The sequence below is a fragment of the Taudactylus pleione genome, unplaced genomic scaffold (assembly GCF_031769625.1).
Source record: "Taudactylus pleione unplaced genomic scaffold, aTauple2 ptg000195l, whole genome shotgun sequence".
NCBI classification, from domain to species: Eukaryota; Metazoa; Chordata; class Amphibia; order Anura; family Myobatrachidae; genus Taudactylus; species Taudactylus pleione.
Genome location: NW_028284597.1, coordinates 7,578,292 through 7,602,094, shown reverse-complemented (window position 1 = coordinate 7,602,094; position 23,803 = coordinate 7,578,292). Strand labels below are relative to the sequence as shown.

The 23,803-nt window shown below is 41.6% G+C and overlaps 1 protein-coding gene across 1 annotated transcript in view; it reads right to left on the bottom strand.

Moving 5' to 3' along the window:
- Positions 1-23,803, bottom strand: part of CDYL2 (chromodomain Y like 2) — a 123,236-nt gene that overhangs the window by 19,442 nt on the left and 79,991 nt on the right. The window contains exon 2 of the mRNA XM_088476827.1: positions 5,170-5,719. Coding sequence (XP_088332953.1) covers positions 5,170-5,719 — 550 coding nt within the window. The remainder of the gene's footprint in view (positions 1-5,169; positions 5,720-23,803) is intronic.

The window sequence follows — 23,803 nt, the reverse complement described above, 5'->3', positions numbered from 1 at the left end:
GGCAACAGTTACTTTTGTTTGCTGCTATAAATATAAATATTTGGCAACTTGGAGTGAGCTCACCCGATTAAGTTGTGTTGGCCGCGTCTCTGTATGTTCTCTCTTCAGGCTGAGTGACGTGGCAGCCTGCAAACATCCGCGGTTGAGTCACCGGGATTCAGGTGAAGGTAGCCGTGGTTCCCCGTTACTCGCAATGTGTTTCTTGGTGTGCCGTGGAGTGTATCTGCCGCTGAGCTTGAACTTTGTTCTTTCTCACAGCGGGATCTCCCGTTTGGAGTAACACAGCTCCGTAGCCAGTTGTGGGAACTTGGTTGTTGGAGTCACCGATTGACTTGATTGGGGTCCCGCTGCTGTAGACAATTGCGGTCAGGATAAAAATAGCACAGTTCCGTAGCCTGCAGTGGGAACTGAGTTGTTAAAGGCACCAGTTGAGTAGATTAAGATCCCGCTGCTGTAGACAACTGCGGTCAGGGTAATGGTCTTTTCCGGTTGATCGGCCCACAAATGGTACTGATGCTTCTATTGATGAGTATGCCACAAGTCCTGTAGAGTGCTCAACGCGTTTCTGTGTGTCTACACACCTTCGTCAGGAGCATGTTGGAAAAAGAGGAGTCAGCCCTTTTGTGAGGTTCTTTTTAATTGGCATAATTGGAACCATTTTAGCTGTGGATTTTTTTCCCACAGCTAATCAAAAAAAGCAGAGAATGAGAATCACAAAGGCTCTCTCTATTCTCTTTTGGCTCTACAAAAATTGAGAGCATTAGTTTTTCTAAACCTGTTTCATCTCTACCAGTTTAGGAATATAGCATTGTCACAATAAAAAGTATCCTAAAACTCTAGCTATATGTATCAGAGAGGATAATCTATTTTTATGTACACATTATTTGATTTAAATTTGTAGAACTGCAATATAATATAATACAATATAATATGATATCTTTAGAGGCTATGATGATATAATTTAACCATTCTGCTTATATATTTATTACAAATCTCAATAGAAAAAATACTAACAAAAAATATTTATAATTGGTATACAGCCATTCTAATAGTAACAATGTCATGACATAACTGCAAATAAATTTGAGGAATTTATATGTAGGTAACCATTGCACAGATTGAATCATATCTAAAAAATGGGTGGTATCTTTGATATGTGATCTGAGAGTACAGGCTAAGGGTTGGAGATGGGAGTCAATAAAAAAGGAAAGGTTGGATGTCAGTGATCCTATGCCCGATATAATGGGGCGTCCTGGGGGATTTGTGGTGGATTTATGGATTTTGGGTAGATGATAATACGTAGCAGTGACTGGATGTGAGGGCAATAAAAATAAAAATGTTTCTCTGGATATCACCCCCTCCTCTAATGCTCTAGATAAAAGTGATTTCAGTTCTTTCTGAAACTGGTAAGATGGATCCTGTTCCGATATTTTGCAAAAATTTGGATTTTTTAATTGACAATATGCTTCGTTCAGATAATCTGTTCTGTCCTGTATGATAATCCCCCCGCCCTTATCTGCGGCTTTGATGATAATAGATTCATCTGACATTAATTGTTTAAGGGCTGATCTTTCTGGACCAGACAAATTGTCTGAATATTGGGTTTTTTTCCCCCCTCTTGAGCACACAAGGTTTTAAATTGCTCTAGTGTTGTTTTGTAAAATACATCAATTTGGGTGCTTTTACTGTGTGTTGGAAAAAACCTCGACTTGCGTTTAAATTTATTTTGTTTTCTCTGGATCTTCTGTATTGTTTATGTCATATATGGCTACAGGGGTGAGAGTGGGTGGAAAAATCGGATTGGAGCTTTCCAAAAGTAATGTATTGAGAATGCCAATATAGGGATCATCCTCCGAGTACAAAAACAATGGGTTGTGAACTTTCTGAAATTTTCATTTGGTCAATCTTTTTTAAGGTGAAAAATAATTTCCTACACAAACATCTCACATAACGATTTAATTCCGTGAAGAGTTCAAATAGATTGGGTCTATTTGAAGGCGCAGATTTTAATCCTTTCATTAATAATTTTACTTGAGAATCTGTGAGAGTTTTTAAGGAAAAATTATAAATGCTTTTCGGCTTTATTGTATTTTTGCATTTTTTCTTGTGTGTCTTAGTTCCTCCTCTGTTTCCTCTCCTTCTCTGTCTCTTGATATTTTTGGTGTGAGTGGCTGTATTGGTTCGTATTGATTGTTTAAAGAGAAGGACCCTTGTATTTGATGATTTGTATCTGTGTGATTTGATTTTTGAAAAGGACGATTCTGGTGATTGATATGTGAATAAGGTTTTTTTGGTCTAGCTCCTTGCCATCTGAATGGACTTGAAATGGTCTGATTTGGATGTCTATTATTGGATTGCATGTGAGAATTGTGTTCTTCTATATCCCTTAGTGATTTATATATATAACGACCTCTGTGTATAAGGGTTCGTGAATTTACTTTGGGGTGGTTACTTGGACACTGTCTCTGTTGTATGGATGACTGTCTGTTTATTTTTCTCTTATATGTGTATATTTCATTATTTTCGTAGTCACTGTTGTCCTTTTTATTATAATACAGATAGTATATTAGAGGTGAAAATACAAAATTATCCGTATTATATAGAATTGCATATTGATTTATTTGCAGTTGTTATGTCATGACATTGTTACTATTAGAATGGCTGTACACCAATTCTAAATATTTTTTGTTAGTATTTTTTTTATTGATATTTGTAATAAATATATAAGCAGAATGGTTAAATTATATCCTCATAGCATCTAAAGATATTATATTATATTATTGCAGTTCTACAAATTTAAATCGAATAATGTGTACATAAAAATAGATTATCCTCTCTGATACATATAGCTAGAGTTTTAGGATACTTTTTATTGTGACAATGCTATATTCCTAAACTGGTAGAGATGAAACAGGTTTAGAAAAAATAATGCTCTCAATTTTTGTAGAGCCAAAAGAGAATAGAGAGAGCCTTTGTGATTCTCATTCTCTGCTTTTTTTGATTAGCGGTGGGAAAAAAATCCACAGCTGAAAATGGTTCCAATTATGCTAATTAAAGAGAACCTCACAAAAGGGCTGACTCCTCTTTTTCCAACATGCTCCTGACGAAGGTGTGTAGACACACAAAACGCGTTGAGCACTCTACAGAACTTGTGGCATACTCATCAATAGAAGCATAAGTACCATTTGTGGGTCGATCAACCGGAAAAGACCATTACCCTGACCGCAATTGTCTACAGCAGCGGGATCTTAATCTAGTGAACCGGTGCCTTTAACAACTCAGTTCCCACTGCTGGCTACGGAACTGTGCTATTTTTATCCTGACCGCAATTGCCTACAGCAGCGGGACCCCAATCAAGTCAATCGGTGACTCCAACAACCAAGTTCCAACCGCTGGCTACGGAGCTGTGTTACTCCAAACGGGAGATCCCGCTGTGAGAAAGAACAAAAGTTCAAGCTCAGCGGCAGATACACTCCACGGCACAGCGAAGAAACACATTGCGAGTAACGGGGAACCACGGCTACCTTCACCTGAATCCCGGTGTCTCAACCGCGGATGTTTGCAGGCTGCCACGTCACTCAGCCTGAAGAGAGAACATACAGAGACGCGGCCAACACAACTTAATCGGGTGAGCTCACTACAAAGTTGCCAAATATTTATATTTATAGCAGCAAACAAAAGTAACTGTTGCCCAGCCACACAAATACTGCCATGAAACAAAGTATCTATATTATAAGGATACATTTCTAACCTTCAGCCTTGTTACAACAACACAATCAGGAAGAACTGATTAACTATTGATTTTTTTCTTCAAAAAATCTTTTTTTTATTCTTTTGTTTCATTCCTCCCCTCCCCCCTTTTTTTTCTTTTTGTATATTTTTAACCCATTGTTTATATTTATATGTATGTTTTTCAATTTAACATTGTACGAAGTATATATGCACAATTCAGGATTTTAGATTTATACTATGCAATTGTTGAATTAAAATTATTATTTTATATTATTCACAAATAATTATGTTCCAAACCATCTCATCATAAGTGTTGTTGAATTAGCGCAGCCAATCAGTTATTCCTTTGAAAAATGACAGTTAGGAGCGGATTGGTTGGCACTATAGTGGATGGAGATAAAATACCAACCAATCAGCTCCTGTCACTTTACAGGCTGGGGGGCAGATGTATGAAGCTCTGGAAAGTGATAAAGTGGGGAGTGACCAGCCACTCAGCTTCTGTCAGTCATGTTACAGACTGTGTTTGAAAAATGATGGGAGCTGATTGGTTGGTCGTTTATCACTCTGCACTTTATCACTTTCCAGAGCTGAATAGATCTGCCCCTATGTTTGAAAAATGACAGTTAGGAACTGATTGGTTGGTACTTTATCTCTCCCCATGGCTTAGTACATAGACCCCTCAATTTATGCCCCTACTTTAACTGCTAACAGAACAGATGGCTGAGCGTTGTCCTTCATAGCTAGAAATGATGACAGAGCAGGCATGGCACTGCAAGTTATAGATATGGCCCCTCCTGTAACCCTGCCTCCAATACATCCCACCAATCAGCTCATGGCATGATGTGCAGGTGGAAGTGGAACAATTCCATTGAACAAGTGTTTTCTATCTCTCATCTTTTTGTCCTAGTGCTCAGCCAAATCCTTCTAGATGAAGGAAAAAATAAATAAAAAATAGTTTTCTAGAGAATGAAAACTGTACTTTTTATATAGTAGGACACAAAACTCTTGTTTCTAACTTGATGCAAAATTTTAACAAAACAAAAACAGAAACCTTTTCTCAAGAACTGCTTTAGAGCCGATGGAGGCCATTCAGTTGTGAGCGAAAGCCGCAAACTGTCATCGGAATGGTGGCAGCGGTGCCACTCTGTGACCAACAATATTGACAATTTTGAAAAATTAGCAGTTACTATGCTATACAATACCGCATTGTGCACAGCCGAACATTTCAGAGAATTGAGTATGTAGCTGAGAGTTAAAATGTCACTCTGCTTTATAATTCCCCAATGCAAACGTAAACTAAAAATCCACATCTATTAAAAGACACTTAAATCCCACAATGTGAAGGCAGATATTCCTCATGACTTTTCTATTCATTGAATGCACAACAATCCAGACCATTTAATGCGTATTATAAAACAACAGGTTTTTTTTACATACCTATTCCATTGATTATATTTGAATCACACACTTCCATCCCACTTGGTAAACCTTGTCTCACTTTGTCATCCTCAAGGTCATTTTTTCCCTGATCTGAGCCATTCTCAAAGGACTGGTCTTCCATGTGACTAGTAGAGTCCCCATTCTCCAAGGGTTTCTTCAGCGGCATAATTTGCAGCCCGCTGGGAGTAGTTCTGTATGTTAAGGTCTTTGTTGATCTGTCTCCTGGGGAATATTTGGCAGTACACACCTTCTTCTGTTTTTGTAAGGAATGTATCCTTCGTCGCTTCTGCGCTGCTCCTCTGTCTCTCCTAGAGTCAGATGACCTGTGGGGCATTTTGTCCACTGCGGTCCCACGTAAAAGCTTACCGGATTTAGCTCGCCTATCTCTGTTTAGGTGCAGTCCATTAAATTCATCAATAAACTCCTCGCAGTGTTGCAGGTGGTGCTCCGGTTCCCAGGTGTCTTCGCTGCTCCCATAACCTTTCCATCGAATTAGGTATTCCCACTTCCCTTTCCTGTTCTTCCTTTTGTCAACAATTCTTTCAACCTGGTAATGAAAATGGCACTTAATATGGATTTTATAAAGTTAAACGGCAAGAAAAACAAAGACAGTAAAAATAGATGTTGCATTGTTTTTCCAAACTTAAGTAATGACATCTCAACTAAATACCATTTACTTGTTATATATGATTTCCGGTACTGGATTTTAATTTTGACAATAAAATAACATTTACCAATATTGTTTTGCATATTTTCTCACAAACATAAGTGAATTGCTTGAACCCGAATACTCATTTTATGCCATTACAATGCAAAGCACATGGACACATTTGCTCCTGTAGTTTGTCCAACCCTGACGTTTAATGCATACAGGGAACCTGTTGTCTAGAACCTTCTGTGAACTGAATGACCATTCATAAGACTGAAGCCATCGACTCGATAGGAACCAGTTACATCCTTTAGGGACTTTAGTGAAATGAGAGACGGTTTTCTCCTACAAAATGGCTGCCTCCACATAGTGTAGAACATGTATACTTTAGCTAATGACAGTAATGGTGCCGATTTTTAATACATTATTGAAACTTGAAAAGCAAAAAATTACCTTTGCTAAGCACACCAATGTCAGTTCCTTAAATAATAATATAATGTAGCAGCAATCTCAAATTAAGGGGAAACATTTGTAAACTCCATAAACTAGCAAAACAGAAAAAAAGTTTGTGATGCTCTGAATAATTGTTACTGATCACATGTGGGTTGTTTTTGTTTTTTTTAATGGTATTTAATTTTACTATTTTAAGAATTCATCTTCCTGCCTTATATAGTACATTGTTTTGAATTTTCTCCAGTTGTAAAGGGTTTCTATAATAGTTATTCACCAGCGCATCTCAAACGTATTTCCCTTTAACAAGAAGGCTACCAAGGAAACAGTGGAAACTTTAAAACACTTAATAGCCTCCCCCCCCCCACACGTCACAATGGCTTAACATTATACAGAAAATATCTTTATTTTGTTGACAGGCTATCATGTTATCAGCAAGCATTTCACACAACGGAAAGAGATAATAAGGGATAGCGCTGTTTTAACAAGAATAGAACACAATCGGGAAGAGAAAAGATTAGTTAGGCACCATCAATAGATAAGTAATGCAATAGTAGTATTTATTCTGCAATTCACATAAATGACATAGTAAGGAATGATCATTCTAATATGGTGGTAATATTTTATTCTAAAACACAAATCTAAAACTATCACAAAGTAAACTAAAATGTGGATATATCTATCTATCTTTGTGTAATACAAAAAAAAATACAAACATAAAAAATATTACTTAAACTGCCTCAAGGTGGTAACAGTCAGGGTGGGTGAGACACAGCAAGCGTAGCAGGAGGGCACCGAATTACGGTGTGTCCTGCCAACTATTATATTTGGAGGCGCCAAATTAAGTTTCTCAGGCAAGTGTATTTATTTTAAACACAACCCAGCAACAGCACTGTTCAACTGCATAAGTCAAATAAGAAGAGGGTGGCACTAGAAAAACATTAAAATCGACCAATAATAGGTCAAATGCATTTGTAATTGCCCTTCCTGGATATTATGAGACTGCAGAAGTTTTTAACCTTAAAAACCTTTTACAGCCCCGGCCAAGCAAACAACAGATTAGAAACTGACGCATAAAAAGAAAAGCAAGGCCAAGGCTTTTTTTTAATAAAGTGTCCAAATAATGAATACTAATCAGCACCGCAAGCCACTGATAAATTCAGGTTACCAATGGTATTTGTATGATTAGTGCCTAGAACAATTAAAATAAATATCACACAGTTCATTACAAATAATGTTTGTATATTACTGAATATAATGATTAAAACAAAGATGAAACCTCTGCTAAGTAACCTGTAAAGACTGCGCAAGAAGCCAATTTGATGCCACATTAGTGTGTGAATACCCGACAACTTAAATTATTAGGCATCATTATTTAGCCTAAATTAGCACAGATATTGAACACAATTAATAGCAATTATAAGAAGCATTTGTTATGTGTTATAGCAACGGAGCACATTACTTGACATATCTTGTGTTAGGAGAACAAATGGATCCACATTCTACCCATTCAATTATGCCACTATATTTATTTATTTATTAACAGTTTCTTATATAGCGCAGCATATTCCGTTGCGCTTTACAATTGTAAACATTAATAGAACAATAATGGGTAATAACAGACAGATATATAGGTAGGAAGGCCCCGCTCGCAAGCTTACAATCTATAGGGAAATAGGCATTGATACACAAGGATAGGTGCTATATATTGCATTTTGGTCCAGCCAGAATGCACAGTTTCTTGGTGGGCTGCATGATCCATTTACACCGGAATGTCGGCCAAATGTCATGAGGATGTGAGAGAAAGACGATGTGTGAGGTTGTGCGTGGACTGTGAAAGGGGATGTAATTACATATGGAGGCTATGAAGGTTATGTGGGTGGTTCTGGGATCTGATAAGCTTGCCTGAAGAGGTGAGTTTTCAGGGATTGCATGAAGGATTGGAGACTAGAGGAAAGTCGTATTGTGCGTGGTAAGGCATTCCATAGAGTGGGTGCAGCCCGAACAAAGTCCTGTAACCGTGAATGGGAGCAAGTAATGCGTGGGGATGAGAGACGCAGATCTTGTGCTGAGCGGAGAGGTCGGGTAGGGAGATATTTTGAAATGAGTGAAGAGATGTATGTTGGTGTGGTTTGGTTAATAGCCTTATGTGTAAGTAAGAGTATTTTGTATTGAATACGGTAGAAAACCGGCAACCAATGGAGGGACTGACAGAGCGGGGCAGCAGATGATGAACATTTGGCAAGGAAGATAAGCCTTGCAGCTGCATTCATAATGGATTGTAATGGAGATAGCCTGTTTTTGGGAAGACCAGTAAGGAGGTTATTGCAATAGTCAATACGGGAAATAATAAGTGCATGGATTAGAGTTTTTGCAGTGTCTTGTGTGAGATATGGTCGAATTTTGGTTATGTTTTTTAGATGTATGTAACATGATTTTGAGACAGATTGAATATGAGGAACAAAGGACAGTTCAGTGTCAAGGATGACACCAAGGCAGCGAGCTTGTGTGGCAGGGTGGATTGTCGAGTTATCAACAGTGATAGAAAGATCAGGTTGGTAACTGTTATTGGCTGGTGGAAATATAATTAATTCTGTTTTAGAAATATTAAGTTTCAGGTGGCAAGATGACATCCAAGATGAAATTGCAGAAAGACATTCAGTGACAGGGACCAGTACAGATGGTGATAAATCTGGGGAAGATAGGTAGATTTGACTATCATCCGCATACAGATGGTACTGAGGGCCTGATTCAGAGCCGCTCGTAAGCGGCCGCTCGTTGGCTCCGAGCGATGTTCGCACATCTGCGCATAAGTATGGGTCGTAATGCGCATGCGCCTACCAGTCGGTGCGGTCGGAAAACGTGTGTTCGCAAAATTGCGAGTGCCTGCTAATTTCAGTGACAGGATGAGGCGTTTGTGGGTGGTAACAGGGGAAGGTGCTTGAAAACGGGCGTTTTAAGGGTGTGCATAATTAATAAAGCAGCGTCATCGACCACGTCACTTGGTTGTTTCTTAGCCTGAACTGTTCGCATGATTGCGGTAGGAAAATCCAACCACAAGCACTGCGAGCAGTTCGGACGCCTTTTGATGTACTCGATTAATCAAATAAATAGCGGAGATGACGTATGATGTGAGCGGCCAGGGGGCGTCTTTACAAAATAGCGAGCGCATGTTTCGTTTGCTCGCTCAGACATAGAGGCGTCAACAGACCGCAAAGAGCGAGCGCTCAATTTAAATAGCCGTCCCCTTTTTCTGAACGAGCGAGCGCAAATAGCGTCCGGCTCTGAATCAGGCCCTGAAATCCAAAAGAGCTGATTAGTTTGCCAAGAGAGGAGGTATAGATTGAGAATAACAGAGGCCCTAAGACAGAGCCTTGCGGTACTCCAACTGATAGAGGTAGTGAAGAGGAGGCAGAATCAGAAAAACGAACAGTAAAAGAGCGATCAGATAGGTAGGAAGAGAACCAAGAAAGAGCCGTGGGCCTGATTCAGAGCCGAATGCTCTGACCAGAGCCCTCGCTCTGAATCAGGGCCCTCCTCCATGAAAATGGAGCGTCCTCCTGGACGCTCGCATAGCTGCGGGTGACCACCCGCAGCTTATGCGAGAATCCATGATGATGGTCGCGATGGTCAAGACCATCGCAACCATCGGGCTTGCGACAGAGACCCTGCGGTAGGGTCTCGCTGTCGCAAGCCCTGGAGTGATTTTGGCTCTATCAGAGCCAAAATCACTCCCACTGATATCACTAGTGATGTCAGTGGGGCCGGCTTCAGATGGTAGGCGTTCCCATGGGAACGCCTCCGTCTGGCAGCCATGCCCCCGGCACGCCCACCAAAGGGGGCGTGCTTTCAATCAACATCGACAGCACGCCCCCTTTGATGCGAGACCCGGAGCGACGGAAAGGCCGTCGCTATCTGGGTCTCGCGCATACGCATGACGGCGCTCCCTCTATCGTGCGCATGCGCAGTGGGGCAACATCGACCCGTTTGCGAGCGTCCTGCACTCGCGAGCGGGTCTGAATGACCCCCTGTGTCCTTAAGACCTAGGGATTGCAGTGTTTGTATGAGAAGAGAGTGGTCAACAGTGTCAAAAGCAGAAGAGAGATCTAGAAGAATTAGGAGTGAGTAATGGCCTTTAGCCTTGGCAGTGACCAGATCATTTACTACCTTAGTCAGTGCTGTCTCTGTGGAGTGTTGGGAATGGAAGCCGGACTGAAGTGGGTCCAATAAGTTATGTGAGTTAAGAAAGTGTGTGAGGCGGGTGTAGACAAGTCTCTCAAGTAGCTTGGAGGGGCATGGGAGCTGGGAGATAGGACGGTAATTTGAGAGAGTGTTGGGGTCAGAATTTTGTTTTTTCAGAATAGGAGTAATCACTGCATGCTTGAACAGTGATGGGAAGTTGCCAGTAGAGACAGAGAGATTACAGATTTTAGTTAGGGTTGGAATAAGCACAGGAGACAGAGCTTTACTGACTTGTGAGGGTAAAGGATCTAGAGTAGAGGTAATAGAGTAGGAGGATGAGAAGAGGGAAGATACTTCATCTTCGTTTGTGAGATCAAATGAAGAGAATGTGCCAGAGGATTCAGGTAGGGAATTGAGCAAGTCACTAGTTGAAGAAGAGCATACCATTTCATTTTGGATTTCATCAATCTTGTTCTTAAAATAGGAAGCAAAATCTTGTGCACAGATAGTAGCAGGTGGTTTGGGTGAAGGTGGGGTAAGAAGCAGTTTAAATGTATTAAAAAGTCGCTTGGGGTTAGAGGCTTGAGCAGAGATAAGAGATTGGAAATATGTTTGTTTGGCAGTGTCCAGAGCAGCACGATAAGAGTTGTAGATAGTCTTATATGTGAGGAAGTCAGTTGGAGTCAGTTGTGAGGAAGTCAGTTTCGCCACTGACGTTCAACTTTACGTGAGAGTTTTGTAGATGCCTTGTTAGGTTAGAATGCCACAGTTGACGTCTAACTCTACGTTGTGTGTGATGGGTAACTGGAGCTACTTCATCGAAAACTTTTTCTAGAATCTGGTTTAGGTGTGATGCCGCAGTCTCAGTAGAAGTGAATGTAGAAATTGGTGAGAGTTGTTGTTGTAGAGAGGTAGATAATTGTTGAAAGTTAATAGCATCAATATTTCTGCGGGTTTTAGGTTTAGGTTTGGCTAATTTCAAAGACGTTGATGTAATGGAGGAGAGTGTGCAGGTGATAAGGTTGTGATCTGAGAGAGGGAAAGGAGCATTAGTGAAATCAGAAACTGAGCATAGTCGAGTGAATACAAGATCAAGGCAGTGGCCCTCCTGATGAGTAGCGGAGTCAGTCCATTGGGAGAGGCCAAGAGATGAGGTTAGAGAGAGTAGTCTGGAGGCATGAGGAGATTGTGGACTGTCAATGGGGATATTGAAATCACCCATAACAATGGTGGAGATGTCTGATGATAGGTAGTGAGGAAGCCAGGCAGAAAAATGTTCCAGAAACTGTTGAGGTGGCCCAGGTGGGCAATAGATAACAGCAACTTGCACAGAGAAAGGGGTGAAAGTCCTGATACAGTGTACTTCAAATGATGTAAATGTGAGTGAAGGTACCTGTGGGAGAACTGTGTACAGTATGTAGAGTAATATTCCTACCCCACCTCCTTTACAATTACCACTATATTTATCTTAAGCTAATATTGTTAGCTGCTGAACTGACATATTTGCCAAAATAACCTTAAAAGCAAGATGGTATCCGATGTCTATTCGAATATGGACGATACGCTTGCCCATATCTGTGTACCCACAAGCCCAGTATTGTCACGGTAGATATTATTTTAATTTTGTAGGTAACTATAAAGCAGCTGAAACCATTTACCCCAAGATTTTTCTATGTCATAGTATTATTAGAAATGCTGGTAAGCCACTGGTATCGCTGTACCCAATGTCATGAATAAAGAGCTACGTTAAAAATGGATTCCACTAAGACCGTTGTCTAATGATACTGGTGCCATATCTTTAGGAGTGCCAACTATTCCTCCCCTCTACGAGCTCTATCTATAACATGTATGTGAGGTTATGCTTGTCTGCTCCCCATTTTATCTGTAAGCTTATCTGTAAAAACCAATGGAGTCCACAAGGATTTAAACAGTTTACAAATATATGGTCATTTTTAAAACCAGTTAAACAATTACAGTAATGTAAATGTGGGTAATAGCGATCTTCCTAAAAGATAGGAGTGTAAATACAAGATAGTATCTTTAGTTCGCTATGTTTTGTTAATCGGTACAGTATTTCATTTTATTAAATATTGATGAACCTGTTACTTACAATCTGATTATGTTTGTATTGGTGTTAAAAAGCTGTTTAACCATATCAGATTCTGAGAGAAATGTACTACTATAATAATTAAGGTATTACTTACTTATTTATTTAAGTAATTAGTGATCAGTTACATACATGCCTCCAGAAGCAGATATAAATGGACATGAATAAAATAAAATATATAGGTGTCTATGTACTAAGCCTTGGAAAGAGAAAGTACCAACCAATCCACTCCTGTCTCTTTACAGGTGGTGGGGTCTATGTACATAAACCTTGGATGGAGATAAAGAGAAAGGAGAAAGAGTACAAGCAAATCAGCTCCTACCTTTCATGTCACAGGCTGTGTTTGAAAAATGAGTTAGGAGCTGGTTGGTTGGTACTTTATCTCCATCCACAGCTTAGTAAATAGACCACAGTGTTTGACATGGCAGTTAGGAGCATCAAATTGGCATCTTACAGAAAGTTGATCTTAAAATGGTTACTTTGCATAGGTCTTATCCCACAATTTGTAATTCATTTCTTAATTGTTTTAATATTAGAATTCCATTTGTAATGAACATTTCTGTATACTAATTGCTTTGTGCAAGAATCATAGAGATATCATTAGTACTCAGCATTGTTTCAGTGCCAATTAGCATTCATTTTCTTTACCCTTTATAAGAGAAATGTTGAGGCTTGCGTTCTGTATGCATCAATCTCTCACTGACATTTTAATATTCTGTATATTGACACCTGATGTTAGGGTTAGATTAGTTAGGGTGCAAGTAGGGTTAGGGTTAAATAGTGAATGCAAAATCGCATTGTCGACATGTAGACTGTTGTCATTCACAATGTCAACATTCGGAAAGTCGATTTGATATATCACACCCACTCCAATCATAAAACAATCATCCCTTGGTTCCAGTCTTCCCTTATTCCAAAGTATTGTCAAAGTAAGACCCTGTGACCAGCGTGGGATGCTTGCTTCCCTTGGGTACACATTAGAACAAGGTGTTTCCCGGCCAACAGGATGGCTGACGTAACAACTTTGGACCGCGCAATTTATTGTTTAGCGGCCGCATCTAGAAGCATGGAGTCGTACACTATATCTTCTGATTTGCCGTGCAGCAATGCAGATCAGGAGATGTTGTATAAGACCCACGGGAGCAGAGCCGTAACTAGACTTTTTGGTGCCATGTGCCAGAAAGAGCATTGGCGCCCCCCTCAATTTTCAAAGGGACATAATACACCCAAAAACGGGCCATGGCTTCATGGGGAAGGGCCAGGGAAGAGATAGGATAGGCCAGGAGATGCTGGGGATGAAATAAGAGGAAGCTACAAGCAGGGCCGGCGCTAGGCTGTGCTGCGCCCAGCGCCGTCCCGTGTTACCGCCCCTTCCCTCCTCCGCTCACTCCCCCGAGCTTAAATATGTCCTATAGTGCAGGGAGGGAGGTGGGCGTTTCCTGCGCCCTCCGGAAACAGTAGCGCTCCGGGCGACGGATCGGCTTGCCCGTGCCTGGAGCCACTACTGGCTACAAGCAAGAATGATAATAAACAGAAATTTGACAGGCCCAAACAGCGCCCCCTGACCTGTGGTGCCCTGTGCGATGGCACCGGATGCACTACCCTAGCTACGTCCCTGCTTGGGAGCATGCAACTGGCCGTACACACTGTGCAATCCACACCATATGTCGTTCCACTTTGCCTGGAAACGAGATATGGACATATCGCTCTAAAGTGTACCCAGTCTTACTCTTTATCTTATTCCTGTGTGAAATGGCCCAAATGGGACAAGGACCAATTTTTCCAGTCCCTAAGTTAAATGTGCTTTACATGGTTTGACATGGAATTTAACTGTCTGGGATGGTCGTGATGAATTTTACATCATATTGGCTTCTTAATTAAATTAGCTATTTACAGCAGCAAGTCCTTTTCTCTAAAAGGCGGATATCCACTAGACGATAAATTGAACGATAACGATACCGTTATCGTTCATTGTCCGCAATATCGTCCATTGGGTATGCAGTCAATAACCAGCGATGCGCACTCCCGCTGATCATTGACGACATCTTTCATCTGTACTTGCATGGCAACCTGACGATATCATCAGGTTCTGGAAGTACGTGGAGGGAGAACGCTGTCACTGAACGATATCGTTCAGCACTTCATAGCAAACACTAGACGATATCGCTCATGGAGCATATCGTGTACTGGAGACCTGCCTTAAATCTCTATTTTAATTTCTCAACAAGAAGACTAAGAATACTGGCTTGCCAGTAACACAGATTTTGAATTGAAAAAGTTATCTTCTACTATTATCTCCCAGTTGAATTCAAACAGACTAAATAGTGCAAGTGGTATGTGACAGAATGCTAGGTTATGTAGTTAGCTACATAATCTTTGTAGTACTCTATGTCTATAGAACCCATTCAGTGTCCCAAAATATCCCCCCTTCTCAAAAGGGGATGTAGTCAGCGGCCGCCGGTCTAAATACCGACGCTGATATCCAGACAAGGGAGTTAAGATAGGCGTCGAAATGCCAACGCCTATCTTAATCCCGACGCCGGAAAGCAGACAGACGAGGCAAGTCCAGGGCGCCCATCCTCTTAGCCGCGGGGGGGAGGGTTAAGGCAGTTAGTGGGGTTAGGTTAGGGTTAGGCACCCCTAGGGGGGGTTTGGGTCAGGCACTAAGGGGGGAGGGTTAGGTTTAGGCACGAAGGAGGGGGGAGTTGAATTCAGGGTTGTTGGGGGGGGGAGGGTAAGTATACTTACCAACCCGTCGGGATACCAATCATTGGGATGCCGCTGTCGGTATCCTGACAATAGGCATCCCGACAGCCAGCATTACATACCAATTCCCTCAAAAGAGATGAAATCAACTTGTAAACTCTTTGACATTCAGGTTTATTGGCTCAATCGCTTATCTTAGGCTTCCTAAGTAAGTAGGAATTGAGGAAACGTGGGGCTGGCGGCTGTAATGCCGTGCAGTAATAGTAAAGTGCGCAAACTAGGAGGGATGCATGAAAAAGTAGGAAAATCACTGTCTTCTAGTCACACTGCAGGGAGTGCTGGGTACGCCCCCTACAGTGACTCCGCCCCTTTCCCCCACAAACTTCTTATATTTAAAGAACATCTATTTTTGCTAACTCCAAGAACATCCAAAGATTTTCTTCATCTTTAAACTATTTAAAACATACACAAGCTTATTACAATGTATTTCCCATTTAATAATTTAGTACTACCAATTGTATTCAAGAAAAGCATTTCAGGGCAACATTGGAAATACAACTCTTAGTTGCTACTGTAAAATCAAATAAACAAAGGGTCATGGCTACGCATCATCTGGAACTGCAGAGGAATTTGTAACAGATGGCAGCTCCACATATTCTATGTTCAAATTACAGGATAATGTTACCATCGAAAAGTACCCAAATTTTAATATAGACAAAAATACACCAAAATGTACTTCGCCTATCGCTCTTTAATTGAGATACATCAACCCAGTCTCATAGAAATGCCTTTTATACTATATCTACTCATGCAATAGGAAGAACTCCTCTTTTACACTATGAGGGGACGTATGCATCCACCTATCATATCACAGAAACATCCTGTGCTGATTAGATCATTGCATGTTTCAGTTCATTACCTTTATGAAAGCATGTCCTAACACTACATCTAACAACTAATGTCAGTACAGTTACATACAATAAAGACTTTGAGATGTGATAAACTACCAGCCAATCCGCTCCTGTCATGTTACAGACTGTGTTTGAAAAATGACAGTTAGGAGCTGATTGGTTGGTAGTTTTTCACTCTCCACAGCTTAGTACATCTGCATTTTCACTGAATACTTTTGACAACAACAGTCTTTAAATGAGAAACAGTAACACAATACTCAAATAAAATTATTTATGATGGTCTGTATAAGGGACAGTCTAAAGCTGGGTACACACTATAAGATATATCGTACGCAGGGACGTATTAAGAGAGTAGTGTGCCCGTGTGCAGTGTCCATCCGGGGCCCCCTCCTCGCTACCCGGCAGCGCACTGAGCACAGCAGTAGACTCTGGGCTCTAGTCTGTGCCAGAGTCTACTGCGCAGCGATTTCCCTACTGCGCATGGGCCGGTAAAATGTACAGCGATGCTACAGATGATGCAGGACTCCGTAGAGGTAAATATTGAATAAATGGGTGCAGGGTGTGTGGTGTGGGGCCCATGTGCGCCACACACCCTGCACCCATTATAGACACGCCCCGGATCTGTACGATAGATCGCACGGATAACTAACTGTACACAAGATTAAGCGTTTACGAGGGTTGTTCATCGCATGGTCCTATCTGCTGTGCTCTAACATGCAGTCTGCAGTGATAAATCCCGCCACCATACACCGGATTGTGCAGTATGTATGACGCACGTGATGTATTGTTACATTCCGTTGTTCCGTCGCTAGGTACACACATCGTAGAATGTGTACCCAGTTTAAGGTTGAATACTTAATCATCTACTTATGAGACCAAACTGGGTAAACCATTTCTTGGATAATAAGGAATAGGTTTCTTACGCCGTTATCTTTCAGCCAATGTTTGCTTGCTTAGAGCCAGACTGTTCAAGGATGCAAATAATGTTTTGCTTTGAAAGTAACATTTAATAATAAAATGTAAATTACACAGATGTTAATTACAGTTACCAGTTACTTTAAATGGGTCATAAGCATATTCAACATTGGAAGAACAGAAAGAATATAGAGTTTGAGATACAGGCTTAATTCTTAAAACTCCTGGAGCTCATTACATTGAGCAAAGTATTTTTTACATAATCCAGCAGAGATTTATAAACCAAGCACTTGACATAAATACAAACTCCATCCAAAACTTAATTCTATAAATTAAACATTAATCCAAAATAGTACTTACCTGTGGTCCAGGGTTCAACCCTACTCTGCTCTAGTTTGTATGATCAGGCAATCAGAATAGACACCATGCAAACATGCCGGATTGGGTTTAACTTCGAACACAGGTGAATAATTCACTGGATTAATGGTTAATTACAGATCTCCAACCAAATCTGATTTTTTGTTATGGGTGGAGTTATTTATTCATTTTTCAAGACTCCTTATTTTGTCAGGTCAAGAGAATAACATAATATGTCATGGAAACAACACAATACACCTTGTTTTTTTTTTTTAATCTAATTGTGCGCAAACACTGTAAAAACATCGTTTAGATGTGTACCTGCGGTACGATATGTCGGCCATAGTGTTCATTCTAGGTCTGGCGCCGGACCTAGATAGGGGCATTCTTGCGAGCGCCGGAGGTGCACGCGGGCCAGGAAAGGGGGCGTGGCCATGAGAAAAGGGTGTGTGTCTTTAAGACGCGACCCTTTTAGTCAATCCTGGGGGCATGCCCGGCACTTACGGTCATGCTGGGCTGCCCCCAAGCACTGCTGACTCAGTAAATGACCGATGCACCGCTATTTTCCGTGGGTGGGGACAGCATTTGGCAGGCTGTTTTAGCAGGGCACCACTAAGAGGGGCAGGGCGCTATCTGCCCTTTAAAAATCGGGCAGGGTGTGGCACCCCGCTAAAACAGCCTAGCAGGAATTTCACCTGACATATTGTCCCGGGTACATATCGTCCATTGTGTACCCACCCTTAGACTACTTAACTAAGTCTGGGGGTAAAAAGGTTATAAGAAAAGTCCAACTTTTTAAACAATTTTCAAAGGTTCAGAACTGTGTCCCAGTAAAGGCCAATAACTCAGCAGGCTCCCCTAATGTAAGGAAAGTACCTCTGTGAACCCAGCTTCTCCAGCAATAAGGAGAGGTTCCATGGAATAGCCTATGCAACTTCGGGGGTGTAATACTACCAATAATGTATTTTGTAGGAAATGTTGTTTATCGTCATACAGAAGGATCTTATCACTATGTTCTCACATCGCCCCATGTCTCATCAGGCTTGGGTCTAAGGAGACTCTCCTATTCCAACTCATGATAATTTGAATTGGGGTGGAGGGGGTCAAGTATAAGGTGATAGCGTGAAGATACCATCCCCTTCGGCATCAAATGAAGGTGAAATATCGAATGGGATGAAATCTCAAAGAGACTAAATAGGGGGATTAGAGGACAGGAACTCAAATGAACTTCTATGTGGTGAACATTTTTGCTGAAAGCCACAGAGTGAGAGACATGGGCAAATTTTGGCAAAAATGTCAAGACATTTAAAAGCTGTTCAAAGCCAGTGGGAGAATCATGTAAGAGACAATGCTGAAGGAAAGTCTGGAGAGTCCCAAATAGGAGTCAAGCGATCGGTTGGAACTGTGAGATTGATCTTCAGTGAGTACATATCCGATACAGTATCTTTATGTAGAACCTCAATGATGGCGGCAATGTGAAGGTGGATGGTCCATGTCTTTGTGTAAAACTCAGACAGGAAAGAGATGGTATTAATAGCGTTCCAGCTAGGCAGTTTTAGCTGGGCGCTGCCCCCTTCCTGTTTTGCCTGTGGGTTCCGTCCCCACCCGCGGGCCGCAGTCTCCCACGGGTGGAGAAAGTAGCGGAGCAGCGGTCACCGCCGGTGCATGAATGTCGGGCGCATGCACCCGGCATCTATTTACTAAGACAGGAGCGCTTGTGTGCAGCCAGGCATGTCCGTAAGTGCCAGGCACGTCCCCAAGAGTGACAAAAAGGGGCACGTCTTAAAAAACCACCCCCTTTTCATGCAGGTGTGCCCCAATGGCACCGGACCTAGAATGAACACTATATTAATGCATTAAATTAGCCTCGAAGTTGAGCCATAATAGCAAATGGTCGCTAGACAAAGCAATTTTTTGGCAGGAAGAATAGTTCCCCCAGTGGGTAAATAAGATTAATAGATATTCTCCAAGGTCTTTTGTTCCAAGATAAAGCATACAATTAATTTTTGGAGAGTGGGAACACAACAAGAAGGGTTAGAAAGAGGTATATCCACTTAGTGTTGTGTTCATCTTTACGGATATGATCCTGTCCAGCCAAGAGATGAGGCACTCTCAGAAGGATAGGTTAGAATGCAGTTTTTCAAATAGGGGGAGAACGTTTTCCGGATACAAAAGTTCTTACCAGGATGTGAGAAACATGGCTAAATATTTGATTCTCTTGCTCTGCTTTCTGAGAAGTAGTGAAACATTTACTGTCCTGAGGGGTGGCATGGAGGCGCAATGGCTCAGGATTACAATAATTCATTTTAGAGAGCGTAAACTCGCTATAGCTATGCATAATTTTGTACGAGCTAGGCAAGAAAGTTCTTGGTTGTGTTTAGATCAGCAGGGTATGATTCACAATTAAAAACAAAGTTATAGTGGTCCACCCGCACTCTGGACAATCCCCAAATGAAAGATGCAAGCGGTTCAATTACCAATGCGAAAATCAGGGGGTACAGCCTTGTCTGTTTGCATTACAAAAACATACTGATTGAAACAAAGTAAAAAAAAAAAAACTATGTACAATAATTTGCTCTTATTTGGCAAGATAATTTAATCAGGACTTAAATTTGTTTTGATTCTTACACTAGAAAAACTTTTTACTATAATCATCCACTTTCAATTTAGCCAGTATAGCTACACAGCTGCCAAGATCTGCAATTTCAAGTATCAAAACAATTCAGAAAATGTCATAAATCTGCTTGAACCATATCCAAATTGGTTCACACTCACTGACGCGTAGATAAATCACACCTTTCAGATGGCACCAATGGGTCTGTTCACAGGTATGCAAGATATAAACTAAACTCATACCTATCTTGTAGAGTATGTGAATCCTTGTGACCTGTATTAAAGGATTATGGCCTGACCACAATTAAAAAAAAAAAAAAAAGGAGCGTTATGGTAAAACTTACCTTTGTTGACTCTCTTTCTTCGAAGTCCATAGGGTCCACAGGGGAGGCAATGGGGTGTAGGAGGGACCTGTAGGACTGGACACCAACAGCAAAGCTTTTCAATCCAAGGTTGCTCCGGTCCTTCCCCTGTGGGCAACTCAATTTTGTTAACAAGCCCAAGGCAGGAGCAGGATAGGAGAGAAGGAAGACTGGTACACTGAACAATCAATCACACTCTCACACAGAGAAGGAAACAAGTGACCAAGAGAAGAAACCCTTTAGAAGCCAGGAGCCTCAATGCGGGTGTCCTGTGGACCCTATGGACTTCGAAAAAAGAGTTAACAAGGGTAAGTATTACCATAACTCTCATTTTCTTCTTCATGGTCCATAGGGCTCCACAGGGGAGACAATGGGGTTGTCCCAAAGCAGTTGTTCACGGGCGGGAATGCTCCTGAGCTGAGAGGAGAACCCTGCAGCCGAAGGAAGCATCCTGAGATGCAAATGTATCAAAAGCATAGAACCTAAGAAAGGAATGGACAGAAGACCATGTAGCCATCTTGCATAGTTGTTCAGTAGAGGCGTTGCCCCGGACTGCCCATGAGGGACCCACAGTGCGAGTAGAATGAGCAGATACTGTAGCTGGCACAGGAATGCCAGTCTGCGCGTAAGCCTGTTAGATAGTCATGCGAATCCATCTGGCCAGAGTCTGTTAGCTGGCCATCCCTTCTTATGGAATCCATTTATGATGAGTCTGATTTCTTGATGGAACTAGTATAGTCCACGTAGATCTTCAGAGCACGGACCACATCCAAGGAGGCCTCATCTACCGAGAGGTCTGGTGATGTAAAGGCCGGAACAACAATTTCCTCATTAATATGGAAACGAGAAACCACTTTGGGAAGGAAACCCGGTTGTGTCCTAAGAACAGCCCTGTCCTGATGAAAAATTAAAAAGGGGGAGTGACAGGAAAGCTCCCCTAAATCCGAGACCCTACGGGCAGATGCTATAGCCAGAAGAAAGAGTTTCTGCAGTGAGCCACTTGACATCCACTGATTCTAAGGGTTCGAATGGAGGTTGCTGAAGTGCGTGGAGCACCGCTGACAAATCTCACAGAGCCACAGGAGGGACAAAAGGGAGGTTGTATATGTAGCACACCCTGCATGAAGCTGTGAACATCTGGTAGAGGAGCAATTCTTTGCTGAAACCAGATAGATAGAGCAGAGACGTGCACTTTCAGAGAAGTTAGGTGGAGGCCAAGATCCAATCGAGCCTGAAGAAATGCAAATATTCAAGAAACCTTAAAAACCTGAGGGTCATAGTTTCTAGGGGCACACCACTGGAAATATGTATTCCAAACTCGGGAATATATCCAGGCAAAGGCCAGTATACGAGCTCTGATCATGGTCTCGACCACAGAGACAGAAAATCCCTTAGACCTCAGGAGGGGTGTCTCAAGAGTCAAGCCATTAAAAGACAGGTGGCCATGACATGACCAGGGTTTCGCGGTGTGGAGGTTTGCGGTCCTTACCGGCGAGGGCGCTGTGGCGCGGTCCTTCTGGTGGGGGAGCTGGCATGTGGAGACTGGCATTCCCTGTGCACAGAGGTTTGCCAGGGTTGGGCAATCCTGGCCAGGGTAAGTCTAGTGGCATCTCCGCATTAAGGCTGTCTGAGCGCCACCTTCTTGTCTTTGGCCATGTGACATAGCAGGCCAATCGTCTGTGGGTCACCTGCTCTCTCTGGCCTATCACATTCCATTACTGGGTACTAAAGGGTGTTTGGAGCACCCTGTACGTGCCAGTGCAACGTGTTCACAGCGTCAGCTGTGAGAGACAGTTCTTTGCGATCCTGAACCTTAGACTTGTGCTCCGGTGCTTGCCCTAGCTCCTTGACAGCCTCCGGCTCCCTGCATAGCCTGCACTGCTCTGCCTTACCTCGCACTCCGCTGGGATCAGCACTGCACCTTCCAGCAGACCCACTCCTGCCTGAACCTGTCTCCTGAGTTTACCCATTCCTGCGCAGCCATCACCACAGCATTACCATATTCTCCTTTCAGCCATCATCACAGCATTACCAGATTCTCCTTTCAGCCATCATCACAGCATTACCGGATTCTCCTTTCAGCTATCATCACAATACACAAATAAGTCATCACCCCACGTGTCCGTTTACATAGAATAGGGTGAGAAAGTCCACATCCAGAAGATCTTTAAGATGTCCGACTCCCATCAAAAGCACCCAGAGTGTAGATGGTACATCACTCAGTATATGTGCTTACATGTATGATTACTTGTGTAAATATGGTATGGGCATTAAGCGGTTTCTTTATTCATTCATTATATACCCAATAAAGATCCTCAGAACGCTATACATATAACAAAAAAATCCAGAAAAAGGGAGGGGGTCAAAAAATATAACTAATTCAATAAAAGTTTATTATAAACAAGATAAAACATGAGGCTTGCATACCATATGTGAACAAAAAACAATCCACTGCAGAAGATGGATCCTGGATGTATCAATACAGTGGGGCTATGGGTCACACTGGGTATGTAGTATTCATGGATAAAAAGACAATCAACACTGCACTGTTGCGTCTTTTTCAAGATGAGTGTCTCAAGTCAAACTAAAATACAAATGGGTAAAAATGAGGAACATATATTCCTATAAAAATAGTTAAACATGAATCAACCACAAACAGAAACATGTTTGTTACACAGCCCCCATAGTGTGATGGTGGAATAAAGTTGGTTGACATCAACTCCCATAATGTGTTGCGGCTATTTATGAACTATCTGGTTTCTTAGCAACCCTGATAGAGGGGGATCTGCTCATGTCATCTGGTTATTACCATAATTCTGATTGATACATGAATATCCGTGACCTAAGGGCACTTAATCACACTTTGATGACAACAATATCCACATATGTGAAAAAAGAGTGGTTCTCACAGCCTTTAATAATATTACGTACGTGCTCTGCCCATGTAATTTTTACTTGATGTTTGGTCTTACCTATACATACTAGGTTGTATGTACATATAATCGCATATATTACATAGCTGGTTTGGCATGTAATAAAATCCATAATTTCTAATTTCTTCCCATTAATGACCAGTAAAGTGATTTTAGACTGTGGAATTCTGCATGACCCTTGTTCCTTGGGAAAATACGTTTTCCATCCATGGGAAGTGCACTGTACACCACATTGTTTCTAATGTTGGATGCCTTTCTATATATAATGGTAGGTTTAGTGGGTAATATCTTATTTAACATATCGTCTTTAAGGATACCCCGATTCTTTTGTATATGGTTCTATCCACCATTTCCACTTCTATATTTTTTGTAGTCTAGATAAACTATATCCTTTCTTAATAAAAGTTATTAACCATTGCTTCTGCCTGTTTATTGTATATAAAATC